Source organism: Arvicanthis niloticus, chromosome 9, assembly GCF_011762505.2.
Source record: "Arvicanthis niloticus isolate mArvNil1 chromosome 9, mArvNil1.pat.X, whole genome shotgun sequence".
In the NCBI taxonomy this organism is placed as follows: Eukaryota; Metazoa; Chordata; class Mammalia; order Rodentia; family Muridae; genus Arvicanthis; species Arvicanthis niloticus.
The window spans coordinates 47,056,809-47,074,307 of record NC_047666.1 but is presented as its reverse complement, the minus strand read 5'-3'; the positions used below and the strand labels follow the sequence as shown (position 1 = coordinate 47,074,307).

The 17,499-nt window shown below is 44.2% G+C and overlaps 1 protein-coding gene and 1 long non-coding RNA gene across 4 annotated transcripts in view; one reads left to right on the top strand and one right to left on the bottom strand.

Annotated features, from left to right (window-relative positions):
- Nucleotides 1-17,499, bottom strand: part of Itpr1 (inositol 1,4,5-trisphosphate receptor type 1) — a 320,805-nt gene that overhangs the window by 23,827 nt on the left and 279,479 nt on the right. Inside the window, exons 55-60 of the mRNA XM_076940207.1 lie at nucleotides 16,173-16,337; nucleotides 11,243-11,438; nucleotides 9,562-9,654; nucleotides 8,299-8,438; nucleotides 7,696-7,861; nucleotides 3,779-3,939 (exon numbers count right to left, since the gene is read on the bottom strand). Coding sequence (XP_076796322.1) covers nucleotides 3,779-3,939; nucleotides 7,696-7,861; nucleotides 8,299-8,438; nucleotides 9,562-9,654; nucleotides 11,243-11,438; nucleotides 16,173-16,337 — 921 coding nt within the window. The remainder of the gene's footprint in view (nucleotides 1-3,778; nucleotides 3,940-7,695; nucleotides 7,862-8,298; nucleotides 8,439-9,561; nucleotides 9,655-11,242; nucleotides 11,439-16,172; nucleotides 16,338-17,499) is intronic.
- LOC117714722 (uncharacterized) overlaps nucleotides 1-17,499 on the top strand; it is a 91,700-nt gene that overhangs the window by 69,674 nt on the left and 4,527 nt on the right. For 2 of the 3 annotated variants that reach the window (XR_013112551.1, XR_013112552.1), the window contains one exon: nucleotides 7,754-10,386. This is a non-coding gene — a long non-coding RNA (uncharacterized LOC117714722). Of the gene's footprint in view, nucleotides 1-6,560; nucleotides 6,707-7,753; nucleotides 10,387-17,499 lie in introns of all 3 variants that reach the window. The other variant, XR_013112553.1, reaches the window with a different exon arrangement.

The following is a 17,499-nucleotide window of genomic DNA, read 5'->3' as shown; positions in this document are numbered from 1 at the left end:
TTGAAGGTAGTAGAAACTTCTAGAAGGGCCTAGTTGGAGGAAGTAGGTCATTGGCAATTTCAGTGTATGTTTTGGTCTATCTGCTTCTCTTCTCTGCCCGACCCCATCTCTCTCTGTGTTGCCCCAATATGTGTGCTCATATACTTGGGTACACATGGAGGCTGAAGGTGGCCACTGGGTGTTGTCAGAGCTCTAACTGTCAACTTTGGCACAGTCTAGAATCATCTGAGGAGGAAGTCTCAATTCCTCAGGTTCACTTTGCCTATGGGCATGTCTATGAGCCATTTCTTTTTATTGCTAATTTATGTAGGAGGTCCCAGCCTACTGTGGGCAGCACCATCCCGTAGGCTGGTAGTCCTGGGCTATAAGACAGCCTATTAAGTATGAGCCTGTGAGGAACACAGCAAGCAGCATTCCGCCATGGTTTCTGTTTCAAGTTCCTGCTCTTAATTACTCAGTGATGGGCTGTGTTCTGAAAGCATGAACCGAACAGCCCTTTCCTCTTGGTTAGTGTTTTTAATCACAAAAGAAGAAAGGAAATGAGAGCAGCTCTTCTCCTCCATTGCTTTCCACATTGTTTTCTGAGCCAGGGTCTCTCGCTGATCCTGCTGCTCACTTCTTGTTTAATTCACCTGGCTAGCAAGCTCCAGGGTGTGCCCCTCTCTGTGCTCCCATCAGTGGGGTCCCACCAAGCCTGGCTTTTGATATGGGTGCTGGGATCTGAACCCATGTCCTCATGGTTGCATAGTAAGCACCCCACTCACTAAGCCATCTTCCTGGCCCAGAATCTGCCTTTAAAGGATTGTATCTCTTTCTGGTCTCCAGCCTCCAGGAAGTGAGTGACTGTTTTCCATACCTTCTTCCCATAGTGCTGTGCTTTACCCCAACTCAACCGCTAACTAGGAACCAAAGCATCTAAAACTTAGCCAAAATAACCCTTCCTTTCTTAGGTTATCTGTGTCAGGCATTTGTTACAGTGACGAAAGACGGAACTACACAACTCTTGCTCTTGATGGCGTGTCCTTTGCTTGCTGCTCTTCCCCATCCCAACCCCTGGGGCTCCTCTCCCATTTTCTTCCCTCTCACCACACTTGCTCTTGATGGTGTGTCCTTTTGCTTGCTGCTCATCTCTGGCTCCTTTCCCCTTATGTTCCCTCCCTCTAGTTCCTTTTCAGGAGTATGCTCTGCTATTCTTTTCTCTTACCCCAGACCATTCCCCATTGCACACAAACAGTTCTAGACACCAAATAGAATGCCTTATGGAAGAGCCTTATACATGGTGAGGGCTACGTACAGAAAGGATTGGCAGTACTTTTCCTCAGCAGTCACATAACCAGTCTCGATGCTAATCTCTGTGTGTGCACATGAGAGAGAGAGAGAGAGAGAGACAGAGAGAGAGAGAGAGAGAGAGAGACAGAGAGAGAGAGAGAGAGAGAGAGAGAGAGAGAGAGAGAGAGAGAGAGAGAGAGAGAGAGACTCACCCATGTGTGCATGTACAGGCCAGGGTTTGACATCAAGCACCTTCTATTGCTCTTCATCCTTTAAAAAAGTTTTCCTTTTCTTCCTTTCTATGTGTATGAATGTTTTGCCTGAATGTCTGTATGAGCACTCAAGTGCTGCCTGTGGAGGCCAGAAGGGGACATTAAATCCCCTGGCAATGGAGTTAAAGGTAAGAATAGCCAAGTGTTCTTAAGCCCCATATCCTACTTTAAAAAGTTCATTTACTTACTATGTTTATTGAGTTTAATGTTATGTTTATGTCATAAACATAAGTAATAAGTAATACATGTAAATAAGTTATTTACCTATTACACTTATTTTATTACTTTGTATATATTTGTTATATTTAGTTAGTTATCTTGTGTGTGCACATGGCACATGAATAGGTTTTCTTTCTACCATGTTGGTCTGAGGAATTAAAACTCACATCATTAGGTTTGGCAGCATGTGACTTTCCCCAATGTGCCATCTTGGCAGCATGCCACATGGGTGTTTGAGAGTCTCTTATTCAATGCAGGCTTCACTGGTTACCTAGACTGGCTGGCTAGTGAGTTTTAGGGATCTGCCTGTCTGAATTTATAGACTTGTGATACCAGGTTTGCTTTTCTATAGGCACTGGGGATCTGAACTTGGGCTCAGGAACTCAGCCCAGCAAGCATTCTGCCCACTGAGCCTTGTCCCCAGTTCTTGGATGGTAACTGGTTAAGTCGGTGTATTTTGCTTTTTCTGTTAGATTCTTACTACTCAAAGGGTGATTCATAGACTTGTATCATTGGCACCCCAGGGAACCTGGTGGGAGTGGTTAAATCCTGGAAGCGAAAGCTGAGTCAGAATTACACTTATACCCCAGTTTAGTTCTAAGTGCATTCAAATTTGGGAAACAAGTAACCTGTGGTGGTTAATACTGACGGTTACCTCAACAGGATCTAGGATCACTTTGGGGACATGCCTCTGGGAGGGAGGGTATAGACTTGCTTAGTTGAGGTGAGAATACCCATCCTAAATGTGGGTGGCACTGTTCCATGGGCTGGGGTCCTAGACTGAAGAAAACTGAGACAGCCAGCAGAGAATTAGCATTCATTCCTGTGGGCAGTCTGACCAGTTGCTTCTCACTCCTGCCCTCATGCCTCCTTGCAGCTGCCTCTCTTCTGGTATCTGGTCACAGCCTTGAACCAAGTAACTAATACCGACCCTAAGGATGTCAAGATATATATGGTAGTTCCCACTTTAGGAAGCCTTGTAGCTTGTAAGACCTGGGGGTACAGGAAGTATTACCACATGACTGTGGCTCTGCACACAGTGCAGTTCAAACCTTACCTACTGCTAGCGTGGGCACCTGCTGCTTACCATATAAACATGTTCATACCAGGGACAGACCTGGTATGAACATGTTTATATGCCTGAAAGTCTCATACACACAGAAACCACAGCAGAACTTGGTCAGAGAAACTCACTGTCAGGCAGAGCACTCTGGTCCTTAGCAACTGGGAGGGGGGCAACAAATCATGGAGCCTTTCCAAGAAGGAATGGCCCTCTCCTGAGTGAGCCCAGGTTCATCACCATGGGTCCCCTGCTTTGACAGTCCATGACTCCTTGCTTTTCCATACACCCTGCACAGTCTAACAGATTTGGAAAGCACATGTCATAAAGGACAGCTGGCTGGGGACTTTCACAGCACATGTCTTGTGACTCCTCAAAGCCCTCTGAGAGTAGAGTTAATCTAAAAAACCTATAGCAGTCACCTCTCTGCCTTGCTGGGACACAGAAATATATGCTTCCCATCAGCAGGAAGATTAATCTGGCGCTTAGACTCCCTCATGTGATCCCTTCCATACAATCAGCAGAGCACCTCCCAGAAGGCTGAGCCCAAATTAGTAAGTCATGCTGAAAACTGTACGTACTGATCATCAGGTGTGTGAGACACCTCTAAAGGACCAATCTTAGAGAAACTGGAGGCTTTAAAACAAACAAAAACAATGTGGACTACCAAGAAGAGGCAGACTGAGACAGATACTAAGCTGGGAGGTGAAGTTTGAGGTAGGTGAAGGCAGTTGTTAGATAGCCCTGAGTCCATCTTCCCCAAGTCTTAGCCTCTCTCCTTAGGAACAGGCAGACAGAGGTTGGCTCCAGGTGAACCTCAGGGAACACAGGTACCCTGAGGTCTCGGTCAGTAGGTTTATAGTATATGGCTCTAGAGGTGCCAGAAACATACTTTGAAACAGGAAGATAGAGCCGTGGCTGCCGTGGCTGCCCTGCTTCAGGGCACCTTCTCACTCACCCTGATCATCTCTGCCACGTAACTCTCGGGCCCGGTGTACTCTGTGGAGTCCTTCACTTTCACCAGCACGATGAAGCACAGATAGTGCCACATGTTGTGTTCTTCCTTGATGTGCTCTTCAAAGGTGACAGTCTTATTGTCAAACTTGTCCCTTTCCAAGCCTAAACAAGAGACAGAACATCCCAGATTCCCACTGAGCCACCATGGTCAGCAAAGTCAACATAGCTTGTCATCTTGATTTCTCTGCAGACAGAGTTGGAGTCTTTTGGCCCTGAAATCCACTTTCATCATTGTAGGAGGACAGAGGCAGTGAGTCTGACTCACCAGAGTTTATTTTATGTTTATGTTTTGTTTTGAAACAGGGCCTCATGTAACCTAGGCTGGCCTCAAACTCACTATGTAGCCAGGGGGTAACTTTGAACTCCTGGTACTTCTGCTTCAAACTCTCAAGAGCTGGATTTACAGATAGGCAATACCATGAACAGATCCTAAGTGGGTCTGAAAACCCTTCGGCTTCCTACTGAAGGCCAGGTGCCTTGGCTGGCTCATGGGTGCATGGGAAACCTGCCTTCCAGCTTCTGGGGGAAGAACATGAGGACAGGCTCAGACACTGGAGGAGATCAGTGAATTTAAGCTCCCGTGTCCCAGGTAAATGCCAAAGTATGGACATGACAAAAAGAACTTTAAACCAATTTCAGATGCTGCTTAGTAACTATTTTGTAGAGGCCTGGGCTAGCCATTATGAACTTAGAGTTGAGTAAAGAAACATATTTCAGGCCACTAGTAGAATTTGGATTCCTCACATTAAAAGAAGTGAACACAAATATCCAGAGTAAGGGAGATGAGATAGACACTGTAGAGCTGAATTAGAATTAGAGGAACCCATTTTTTTTTTTGTTATCTATATGAAATTAGAGGAACAGATGTAGGTGTATGTGGATCCATTTCCATGTGTTTCTATGTACACACAAAAGCATACACATACACCAGCCCACAGATCTACAGCTTAAGCCTGGAATAGTAGCCATCAATAGGAATTAACACTTAGATATTGGCTACTAAATGCCTATTTCACTATGAACAACTAAAGAAATGGCTGATTGTATGGCTGGGTCAGAGAAGGCAAAAGTTTGAGACCAGAAATTCTTAAGCTGCTGAGAAAAATATAGAGTACAAAAAAAAATATAACAAGACAGAACACAAAAGCCAGCCTGAAGGGTTCTCACTGGCCAGACCCAGGGTAAAATGAGCATCAAAATAGATCTGGATACAATGGCACATTACCGTGGTTGGGGAGGCTGAGGCAGGAGGACCACAAGTTCAAGGCCAACATAGGCTACCTCAAAATTAAGGTAATATGCTATCCTAAAATTAATGAACTGAATAAATAAACATGGAAAATAATTCCAGAGGCAAGAATCATTTAGGGGATACTAAAGCTGAGGCTGAAAGTCTAAAGTGAGAAATACCAACGTTACAATGTTTCCAAGAATCCTGCCATACAGTGACTTTATTGGGAGAAACATACCAAATATGTCCTTATCCAAGAGATCAAAGTGAGTATCAGCAGCTATATACATTAAACTATGGCTTAATGTGTCCCTGGTGTGGCAGACTGAGAAGGTGAGAAAATGTGTCTTTAATACTCGTATGAACAATGTGTAAGCTCAGCTCTACAATAAGGGAGCTTCAGAGAAACTGAATCAAGGACTCCCTACAAAGCAAGTGCCTTATGCTGTTCAGCAATGTCTGTGGAGGGGCCAAGGAGATGGCTCAGTGATTAGGAACACTAGCTGTTTCTCCAGAGGTCCTGAGTTCAATTAATTCCCAGCAGCCACATGGTGGCTCACAACCATCCATAATGGATTCTGATGCCCTCTCTGGTATTCAGACAAACATGTGGATTGAGCACTCATATACACAAATAAATCTTTAAAAAAAAAATGTCTGTGGAGTTAAGAGGAGTCTGAATGCAGGATGTCACACGGCCTGGGACTTGCAAAGGGCACTAGTAGAATGAAGAGTGAGTTTTTTTTTAAATTAGACAGACAGATGGCTTTGTCTTTAATTTCCCAGTAACTATACTGCAACCATGTAAGGGAATGTTCTTGCCATCAGCAAACACATACTGAAATGTTGAAGATCAAAAGGGCATCGTGTCCTCCACTGACACAGAATCGGTTCAGAAAACCTGTGTGGGTGTGCATGGGTGTGTGTAAATAAACGAAAGGAAAGCCAGTATTAAAATTTGGGGAATCTTAGGAGCAGGGTGAAACTCTTTGTACTAGTTTTATGACTTTTCTGTCACTAAAATTATAGCAAAATAAAAAGCTTAAAAACTAGGTCTTTAAGAGGCTAAAAAGTAAAGAATTTAGATGTTTAAAAGAAAGCGCTCCTTTTTTAGTATCCATACCGGGAAGGAATTCATAAATTTAGTAACCATATTCTGAATAATCCTGATATGATTACTCAGCTTCCAGATTCCCACACGATTAGTTTGCATTTACATATATTTTCCTATGGTTATACTTTTAGTGACATTTTTGGTACCCCACGAAACTTTTTATTTTGGTTTTTGAGACAGGGTCTCATATAGCAAAGGCTGGCCTCTAACACATAATCCTCCTGGCTCAGCCTCTTCCTGAGTGCTGGAATTACAGGTGCAAGCACTGGTTTCCTGCAGCAGTTCCTACTTAGCCTGTTTCATGATGGGGGGCGGGGGGTGAGGGTAGGGGAAGATATGTCAGTAGCTCATCCAAGTCCTCACTCCTAATTCTCACAGCGATGCAGAGAAGTGCACCACAGATGGGGAAGATGGCTCCGTGAGTGTAAAGAACTGAGCGCAGGTGCATGGCCAGTCAGTAGCTGAGGCTGGTCCAGAGGAAGGGGCTGATACACCAAGTCCAAGCCTTTAACTTTCTCCTGACCGTAAGAGACCTTTTTCTTTCTTTTAAAAAATAAAATAAATAAATAAATAAATTAATTAAGACAAGGTCTCACTATGTACCCTTGGCTGTCCTGGAACTGGCTATGTAGATCAAGTTGGCCTTAAAGTCATAGAGATCTATCTGCCTCTGCCTCTTGAATGCTAGGATTAAAATACAATTATACCATCTGTCTGCCCCCATTATACTCATGGTGTGTATATGTATATGCATATGAATATGTACATGTATATAAATATAACTTACTGAGTCCATTAGTGTTGCTTGCATGTTTGTGTATATGAATTCAGGAACCTATGGATATCAGAGGTCTGAGTTACAGGGTGATGTGAGCCATTGCCTGACATGGGTGGTGGGAGTTGAAGTTGGGTTATGTGCAGGAGCAGTGTATGCCTTTAAGCTCCATGCCATCTCCCCAGCCCTCCTGTTTCTCTTCTCTTTGAGATAGTGTTTTACTTGGTAGCCCAGGTCAAGCTGACACTGAGCTCACAGCAATCATCCTGCCTCAGCTTCCCAAGTGTTATGATTGTAGGTGGGTGCCGCCGTGCCCAGCTCTAATGGTATTTTCTATTGAAACCTGATCCTGCCAGTAGAGAAGACATTCTCAGGCTGTAGTTGACTTAGGACTGGACCAGGGGACTCTCAGGATGCGCAGACACAGGAAGACTAGGGATACGTTCATCTTAAATGTGTGGCCACATTTCTACTCTCCAGAACTTAATTCTGAAAGGCAAACTAGTAACACTACACAGAGACACAGAGTTTACTGGCTTTCCAGATACTTCCTAGCAAAAAAAAAAAAAAAGCCAAATAGAAGCCTGCTGTTTGTCAAGAGATGGCAGGGATGGGACCAACGTGAGTGTCCCAGTGTCCCAGCCCAGAATCAGTTAAGTATCCACTCCATTGCCACGTGTTCATGTGCTCAGTCATGTTGGCCAGTGGTTTGCATGCCCGAGTGGGACAGATACTCACCACAAATGAAGCATGTGGTTTTTAATATCTCTTCCTTCTTCTGCTTCTCACTCCTCAGGTCAGCAAAGGTATCGATGATGACCCCAAAGATCAGGTTCAGGACGATAATGATGACCATGAAGAAGAAGAGGAGGTCATAGATCACCCTTGCAGCAAACAGAGGCTCCTGGAAATGAGAGATGGTGCACTCAGGCAGGGTCCTCACTTCCCTTTGCTCTTCAGAGGTCAGAGCCCAGATCCAGGTGGACAACTGTCCACTTGGGCAGGAGTAACATTGGGTATCAAAGTTTAACACTCCCAATTAAGTCTCCTTTTAATTCCCTGGTTCTATACTGTGAACTCCCCAAGTGCTGGGGGAACACAACCAGGAAGAATCCGTAAGCATGTTTGGGTGGCCAGACCTAATAGTAAAGCAAACCTCTGTCTAAGGGCTTGCCCTGGGCTCTTGTGGGGTGGGGCTCTGACTGGCTTCTGCACAATGGCTTGTCACACTCCCAGCCCATGTTCCACACTGACAGTTTACACTCAGCATCACCACAGAGCGCCCCCGCTGCCCGCCCCCACAAACCCCTGTGCCCCCTCTTTCCCTTAGGATCCGTTTACCTCTTTGGATGGCTTCCTGAGCACGTCTCCTACTCCACCCCCACTCCGCAGCCCATGACTCAGAACAGTGACGATGCACATGAGCAGTGTCTCACACGTGTGTTCCTTATCCTGTTCCGTTTCTTCTGCAGGGAGCAGCTCTGTGAGCAGGGCAAGCAATAACACGGTTAAGACAGGACGGGGGAAAGAGACACCGTGACTCCATAGTGATGCTTCCCAAATGCCATCTCTCCAGCTGGCAGTCAATGAAATACAACTAGGAAATTAAGAGTCAGATATGTGCTATCAGGAGTTGAACAAAGCTGTTCCCACTTCTAAACCCTGCAAACTTCTCAAGCTATGCCAGTACTGTCCTCCCTCTATGAAGCTTCAAATATCCCCTATTGTTTGACCGTGTTACACTACAGTCCTACATGCAAACACAATAGTCTTAGGCCTAGGCTGAGAACAAGGCACCTTGCTTCTCAGGTGAGGTGTTTGCCAGGTACCCAACTCCACATGCTCAGAGGACAGAAGCATAGCTGGATCTTAAAACAGGTCCACGACATCCAATGCTTCATGTTAGAAGCAGCTTATCCCACTTTGCAGCCTGCCTTGCTACCTCCTCACTGGGTTGCTAAAACCCAGATCTCTCTCTCTTATCCTTTTGTTTGCATCTGTTTGTACTCCTAGCAGGGCGTCACACAGGCTAGGCAAGTCTCTCCCACTGAGGTATATCTCCAGCATCATTCAGGTGCTGAGGCTTTTTAATGGTTCATCTGCTTAAGCCTGATAGACATCCAGGAGCACCTGTCCTTTTCTGGAATCACCTCTTGCTGCTCTCCCTGCCTTTATCTCTCTGAAGGACTTCTAAGAAGTCCTACTGCTAAGAATGCCTTCCACCTCTCCTTTGCCTAACAGTCCTAGGTTTTAGTTGTGGCACCTTTACCACAATACTCTGATGGCTGCCTATCTTCTAAATGGCATCCTTACTGAAGCAGCATTTGGTTATGTGATCTCTTATTTACCCCACCCCAACCCTCCCATGCTGTCTCCTCGTCCATAGTGGGCACCAAATGTTGGCTGCCTTAAGCCAGCAGCTTGTTTCATCACATGTGGCTTCCTTTTCTGTTCACCCCTCCCCCAATCTAACTCTTCCCTTTTGTTGTTAGCCTCACTCCTAAGCAGCATCTCCACTTTAATCTGCTTCCAACACCACCTGCCTCACATACGTCACTCAAAGTGTCTGATAGTCACCTGGGGCTGGCGGCCATGTGGTCCTACCTTCTTTGGGTGCAGGAGAGGTGCAGTTCTCCCCCGTCTCTACCCTGCACACATCGGAATACAGGAAATCGTTGGCCAAACTCTCGCCAGTTTCTGGGAGGGAGAAGGGAGTTTTGTGACGAACAATCTGGCAGCATATGGTTAAAATGTTTGAAGTCCCCAGTTCACGGCTGATTAAACAACCCTTTACATAAATAACACCTTCCAATACTGCATATAAATTCAAAGCACAGATGCAATTTACACTTTTATTTGGTGAGCTGGATGGGAAAAAAGCCAGAAATGTCAAGTTCTGTAGGCTTACTAACAGTATCACACTTAAATAGCACCTCTCAGACTTTAAAGACAAACAGCTCAAACTCAAAGAGAAATACTACTGGGTGTAGAGATTCCATCAAGATCTGAATCATGTCAGTGCAGGGAACAAATTGGGCATGAATAGAACCCCAAGGCCCAGGCTGGCTCAGTTTAGAACCCAAAGGTGGGAGATACCAAGTACCACTTGGTGTCAACTGAAGGTTGAATGAAGTTTTACATCAAAGTGCACAGTTGCAGGAGAAGGCAGCCAAGCTTGGTGTGTCATAGGTCTAGTTTGTCCCCAGGACTCAGGCAGCCTGACTACTTTTAACCAGGTGCTTTTCACTAGGCGCTGACAGCTATTCTGAGAAAGAATGCTTTGGCAGCCTCTAAGAATGACCAAAACAATTGGTCACTGTTTATCATTTGCCAACAGGAAACCACTTCCAGTTTTGTTATACACAAAAGCTCACTGTAAATTTTTTTTTTTTTAAATAAAGCTTCAAGGATAGCCACTGTAAACAATGTGTGAGTATGTCTTTCTACATTAAATATTCAAGTGTGGTATATATATGAATGTAATCCTAGCACTTGGGTGGTAGAGGCAGGAAGAAGAGGAACTCAGTCTTCTTTGGCTACATGGTGAGTTCCAGCCTGAGTTATATGATGCTCTGTCTCACAAAACTCCAAACACAAAACAATAGTTATGTAAATGTTTTAATATAAAGTATGATCTTACTATTATTATTCTGTATTTCCTCATGTTATCAGTGTTTGTCCATAAAGGCTTTTGAGGATGTACCCTATGTGTGGGGTACTGCACCCCATAGATGTGGGCCACAGTGCAGTGAAGTGCCCTGTTATATTTGGATTGCTCCCAACTTCACATTGCAGTGAACATTTTCCTAGATATGTCTTCTTTTACACACACTCAGCAGGTTTTCCCCATAAGTATAAATTACCAGAAGTAGGTTTACTAAGTCAAAGAGATGCTTTCACTTTATACAATCGAAATGCTTTGTGAAAAAGTTGTGCTAGTTGAAAATATGGCATTAGTAAGTTAGCCTTTTTCTGTGTAGTTTTGAGACTGACCCTTGCTGTAAGTGTCCTCGGCTGGCCTGGACACCAATCGCAGCCTCCCGAGAGTTTGGATCAGAGTGTGTGTGAGCACATGTGGTTTTAATGAATGAATTCAGTGCATGGGGTGTCACTGGCCCTCACAACACAGTATTCAGCATTACCTTTTGAATAACACGAGAATGACATGTATTTATACTTTGTATTCTGGTGTTAGGGACATACTTGCCTGCTAAGGTCATGTATTTACTCTAGTCTGGTTATAATCATGTTAACATTAAAAAAGATGAGAGGATCCCAAACTCACCTGGAACAGCTGTTTCATTGGGCAACCTATCTACTTCCAAGATAAAGTCATCCTTGAAGAACAGATAGCCCACAATGGAGAACAGGTAAACCAGGATCAGAGCCAGGACTGCTGTCAAGATGATGGACCGTCCATTGCGGGTGACACTTTTAATGACATTAAGCAAAGTCTCCTCTCTGTATACCAAATCAAAAAGCTTCAAAAAACAAGAGGATAGAAGAGTTGTTAGGTGCTTAGGTTTCTATCAGCATCATCTACTCTCCTGGAAACTCAGAACTGTTCTATAATTTTAACACATAACATGTTGCCTGTCCTCACAGTGAGAACTAAGATGGTAAAAAGGAGGAAAAATAAACCCAGAAGAGGGGGTGGCAATCAGTACCAACTTCAAGCCGCGCACAAAACAGGTTAGAGGTTCTGGAAATAGTAAAAGGGGTTTCAGAGAGTAAGGCAGAGGAAAGTACTGAGGGTCTTAGAACCCATCCATTTAGCATCTAATTTCTAAGCTTCTCTAAGGGTCAAGTACTCTGGTATCTGTCTGCCTCCAGGAAGGCCAGTATCTAGTGGTGAAACCAAGAGCTAGTTGTAACGGTTCTCAAAGGGTTCTCACAACCCCTTTGGGAAACTTCTATCTCCAATAATATTTACATTATGATTCATAACAGTAGCAAAATTGCAGTTATGAAATAGCAGTGAAAATAATTTTATGTCACCACAACACGAGGAACCATATAAATGGGTCGCAGCATTAGGCAGGTTGAGAACCACTTAGCTAATGCAAGCAGCAAGATCTCTGGACTGGAGGCCCAAGTCTCAGCTCAGTTACCGATAGCCAATGGGATCTTGGGCTTTGTTCTGTCCCTAGCCCCTAGCCTCAGTTTCCTCATATGCAGACTCCCAATATGAAGAATAATCAAGGATTATATATACAGTGCTTAGCACACAAGCATACTTATATACTGCGCAAGTACAGTAACTGGTAATCACTAACTTCCTGATGGAAGACACTGGAGCAAAGTCACACAGTATGGATGAAGGATGTCTATAGTGGAGACATACCAGGAAGCCTTACCCCTTAACCTCCTCCCCTAGTTTAGGAATGACCCCTGAAGGTTACACTGGGTTCATAGGTTGGGCCTAACCCCTAACCAAGGGACATGCTCTCTGCAGGAAGTGGGCTTCATGAGAAAGACAGGATCCTTGAAGGTCCATGTGGGCATTGGAGGATGTCAGGTAGATAGATTTCCATGAAGCACAGCTAACTGTTTGGCTGCAGAGCAAACTAGGGGAGAGCTCTGGAGTAACTCTTGAACTTAGCAACTTTGATTATTTTTCTTAAGATGGAGGTCTTATGTTGTCCAGACTGGCAGCAAACTTTTAATCCTCCTGTCTCAGCTTTAGCTTCTTAATTGTCTAGTGTTATAGGCACATGCTGCCAAACCTGGCTGAGGGCTAGTTTTTTTCTTTTCATTTATGTTGCCCTTGTCCCCATGTCTATGCAGCTCTGAAAGGCATGGTCTTCATTGTGGAGTGGGCTAACTGCACAGAGAAGCTGGTCATGGGGAAAGTAGCTGGGATCTCCACTCCACTTTTGAATTACAGCAAGATGCTGACTGAGCCTCTGTGGACCTCTATCTCCTCATCTGTAAAATGAGTGGACAGAGTTGGTCTCTCAATGTCTTCCAGTTTAGAATTTTATATCTGAGGCCATTTTCTGGCCAATTAGCTTTTCTCCCTACCTAACTCTAATCTTGTGTCTTGAAACTAATTTCCTAGAGGGTACTGGGCAAAGTAGGATCCTTAAAAAGAAGCCAGGATGTGGCATTTAATCCACAAAAGAGAGTAAAAGGCTGTGTTGCTTTAATGTAGGTTAAGTATTTTCTAGCAACTCAGTCTGAAGTACTAAGAGCAAGTCACACAGCGAACACAGGGGGCTTATCTTCTGTGGGCGGGAGGCACAGAATCAACAGATCAAACCAGGAAAGACTCTCTTATGGTTTATAAAAAATAATTTCAAAATTTAAACAATAAAATACATTTTATATACAAATATATATTACAAGTAAAAAATGACCTTGGAAAAGATAGAATACAAAGATATTATTAATACATACTGTAATACTGACTTTCAGCTACTCTCAGACAACATTCAGGAGTATTTCATGTCAAAATGATCTCCTAGTGCTATATAGAAACACATACATTTAACATAGCCAGTATCATGACTGTGAATAGTCAAGATGTTCTCAATTGTATTATCATATTTGCTTCTGTGATGAATATCTCTGGATATGCTTGTATACACACCTGTCTACTTAAGACTTTCTGACTAATTTCCAGAAACAGAAATCTGTAATTCCTGTTATAATAGAAAAGTACTGCCTATAGCCATTCAAGCGTGCCCTATCAATTTATACTTGCTGCTACTAGCAATTTATACCCACTGTGTCCCGATGGCCACCAGACCAAGAATTAGTGTGCTTTTTAACCTTTTCTCAAGGGATAGGTTAAACTCAGAAGGCGTGAGCATTTTAATGAGCTTGCCTTGGTTTGGCACTTAGGGATGAACCTGGCTCCACATTCAGTGACCATCTGGAGCCCTCATTCAGTCAGCTGCTGTTTAGGAACTTTGTACGGTTTCCTCTCTGGTGTTAATATTTTCTTAAGAATACAACTGGAATGCAGGCTTGAGGCCAGGACCAGATGCTTCCTGGGAGCCATGGCACCTTAGGACAAGGAATTACAGTTCCTTCTTCCTAGATAGCTAAAGCCAAGGGAGCTCTGATCACCCAGGGGACTCTATAGATTTCTCTGCAGGAAGCCCCACTCCCTCTCTCTCTCTTCCCCTCCCCCCCCCTTACTGAAAACTCAGGTTTGTTTTGAGCATGGGAGGCTTGCTTTCTTTGTGGGATTATTGTGTTTTGAGTTCTCATCAGACACATTCAAAGTACTTCTTTGGACAAGAAAAGGATCCCACAGGTAAGCCGAGGCTCAGAAAAGCCCTGGCCGCACACAGGGGCGGCTTTCACCCTGATCTAGACTGAGTCACTGTGCTTCTGTGACAGGTGAGGGTTCTGAAAGCACAAGTGTGAACTGCAGCATGGAATGCTGCTTTCACAAAGGCATGACATTCGGAGAAATGACATTTGGGTTTGGAAGATCAAGTGACTGTGTGATTCAGGGCACAAGTTACTTAGCTGCACCATGCCTCACAGTCCTCAACTGCGACCTGAAGACATCATCTCCCTCAAAAGCAGGGTGAGAGTGCGGGAGAAGCATGCACTTACAAAGAGTTAGCTACTACTGTTTTGCCTCTGTCACAATGGTGAGGCTGTGAGGTAAGGAATGAGGGTCTCACCTCACACTGTCCCTTGCATTTAGGAACGGCCCTGGCTGGCTCCAAAAATGACCCCCCCCCCCAAAAAAAAAAAAAAAAAAAACCAAAAGCAAAGAAACGGAGAATCAAAATAAAGAGGGGAAAAAAAAAAAACAAGATCAACAGGAGAGAGAGCAGCAAGGAAAGCCACACTCCAGCAGGGGAGAGGGACAGGTCAAAGGGCACAAAGGTCATGCTCTTATCTCTTGAGAGACCCCCCCCCCCCACCCTCGTGCCCCACTGCCCCAGGGAGAACAGGAGTGTGCTGGGCTGGTGGATGTAGGTTTCCTTGATTCACATGCTAGAACTCTGTCCAGGCATATTCAGGCACAACACAAAAAGGTTCCAGAACAGACACAGGGCTCTACAGATTTCTGTCTAATGTAGAATGACCAAAATAGGTCACATAATGGCACTCACAAGTACATCCTGCCACCCCTTTGCCTAAAACCTCAAAGTACAGCCAGACAGATTCTGAAACTAGACAAAATAATTTATTCGGTTTAGCCCGCCAACATCTACCACTAATGGAATGAACTAATCCTGTGAATGTGATTTTTTTTGGGGGGGGGGGTGGCAGTAAGAATAAAGGATGAGAAAGATAAGACTAGGGAACTGTCATGTGACTATGTTTGTTTAAGATGCTGACATAACCAGTTACATATGATCCACACAATATCCACATGCAAGGAAAACATATTCTTCTCAACTTGTAAGTAAAGAAACTGAGGCACAGACAAAGGCAAGCAGCTTAGAAACCATAGATGGTTTTCCCTTAAAGGACTTTCCACAATCCCTCTTTTCTAAATCCTTTTCATTCCTTTCTTTCCCTTCCCTTTCCCTCCCACCTCTCTTTCTTATTTTGAGGCTTTAGACATTTTTGATATTCATATTTTTATATTTCTTGTGTTTTCACGATAAAAGTTTATGCTTCTTGCCATGTTTATTTAGGTGCACTGAAATTTCTTATCCTCAAATTTATAGATCTAGGTTTCTTCTGACTTGAACACACAAAAAAATCATTTGGTTTGTAACTTAATCTGCTCCTAAGGAAGGGACAGAGCCAACCCACCAACTGTCAAGGCCTTGACAACTTGTCTCTATGGGAACAAAATCACTTGTACCCAGCAAGCTCACTGTCCTGGGTCTTGAGGCTTTGCAAGTTGCTTCTACTTTGGTCCTCACATGTTTGCACTGAGAAACAGATCCCAGAGGACCATAGATGATGGTGTCAAACACAGCTCTCTTGGTAAGTGCTTCCCGAGTGAGAGAAATGGACACATATATAGGAAACATCTGAACCGCAGAGACACCTGAATGGAAACTACAGATCTGCCACACACGGGACACAATGGGATCATGCACTGCCAGGTTCCCAGGAGCTGCCCTGTTTCCTATGTCATTTTCCTCTCAGATCCTCCCAAGATCGGATGCAGGTGGAGCTTGGTATTATAAGGACCAAGCACAGTAGCTGCCATTAGAAGGTGGGGTGTATGATAAGAGATGACACACACAGTTCTCCACATGTGAAACATGTGAACCCCTGGTACTCACCAGCAAACTATAGAAGAACTCATGTACGAAGAGGCCCATGGCACAGATCAGCAGATACAGCAGATGATAGAGGAACTCAACATCCAGAACCATGGCTCGGTAGCCTCTGGTGAAGGTCCCACAGTTGCCCACAAAGCTCATCAGGAAGATGATTTTATTGCAGACCTGAGAACAGACGGTGGTGGGAAGAGTCAGATGGCGGAGACCATGCTCAACTGTGCATGAGAACCTGAGAGGAGCCTTAGCGCCGAGTGCCCACCAAGCTCTCTCAGAACTGTCCTGTGACTCCAAGTCATTCCATTACTTTGCTTTTCAGGCATACTACAAATGACACGGTAGTCAAATAATTTCATGTGCACCAACAATCAAGCAGTACTTGTGTACAACAAAAACAAAATTAACACATACTGAAATGATGGTTTTTCGAAATGAACCATTTCTAACATTCTTCTATGAGTCAGTCCCACAGAAGTCACCTCTCTCCGTGAACTCTGAGCAGCATGGTTAAAGCTCGTTATCAAAGCTGGCTCCATTCCAGATGCTACAGAGGGAGAGCTAACGAGAAGTAGACACTTCTCAGCTTTCTTTCCTTCTGCATTCACAAGGAAGATGAACATTTTCTTAAGAAACCAAAATAGGGTTTGCAAGGATGAGCTCTTTGTCCTGTCCTTCTTTCTGGGAATGATTCCTGACCTTCCCATGGGGATCCACCCCCTTCCAAGAACCAGCTCCTGAGGTCTGGAAGCGGCTTCATCTGGCCAATCACAATATTATATTCTTCTGAATATGATTGTTCGAGGATTGTCATGTGACCAAATGAGCCAATAAAAGCCAGAAGGAAGTTTCCTGGGATTATAGCAAAAGACAACTTTGTTTTTTCTACTTACCTTGAACCTGAAGGAATATGAGTTTAAAGCTACTGTCCTCTTATTACATCATGGGTCCTAAAGCCACACAAGTTAAGTGGACATAGAGCCAAACTAAGGGACAGAAGAACTGGGCCCTGATGCCATTGTCTAAGCCCCCATACTGAGCTATACTCAAAGCCAGGCTCTTGCTTTCTAGGACAAAATGAACCAGTGCATTTACACTCTGCTTCAGCTAGCTTGGGTTTCCTGACACCTACTATTGAAGGGGCCCTGACTTATCTACTGGATAGTACATTTGTATGTGAACAGACACCCCGTGCCTGGAAACCCAGCTTTATTAACGGGCTGACAGAAATGCCGGAGGGAAGACTCTTTGAATTGGGAAAACTATCTTCTGCTACTTCAGTTCCCTTGGCATCAGACGCACAGACATCCTGCCAGCTAATCTGTAGGCCAGT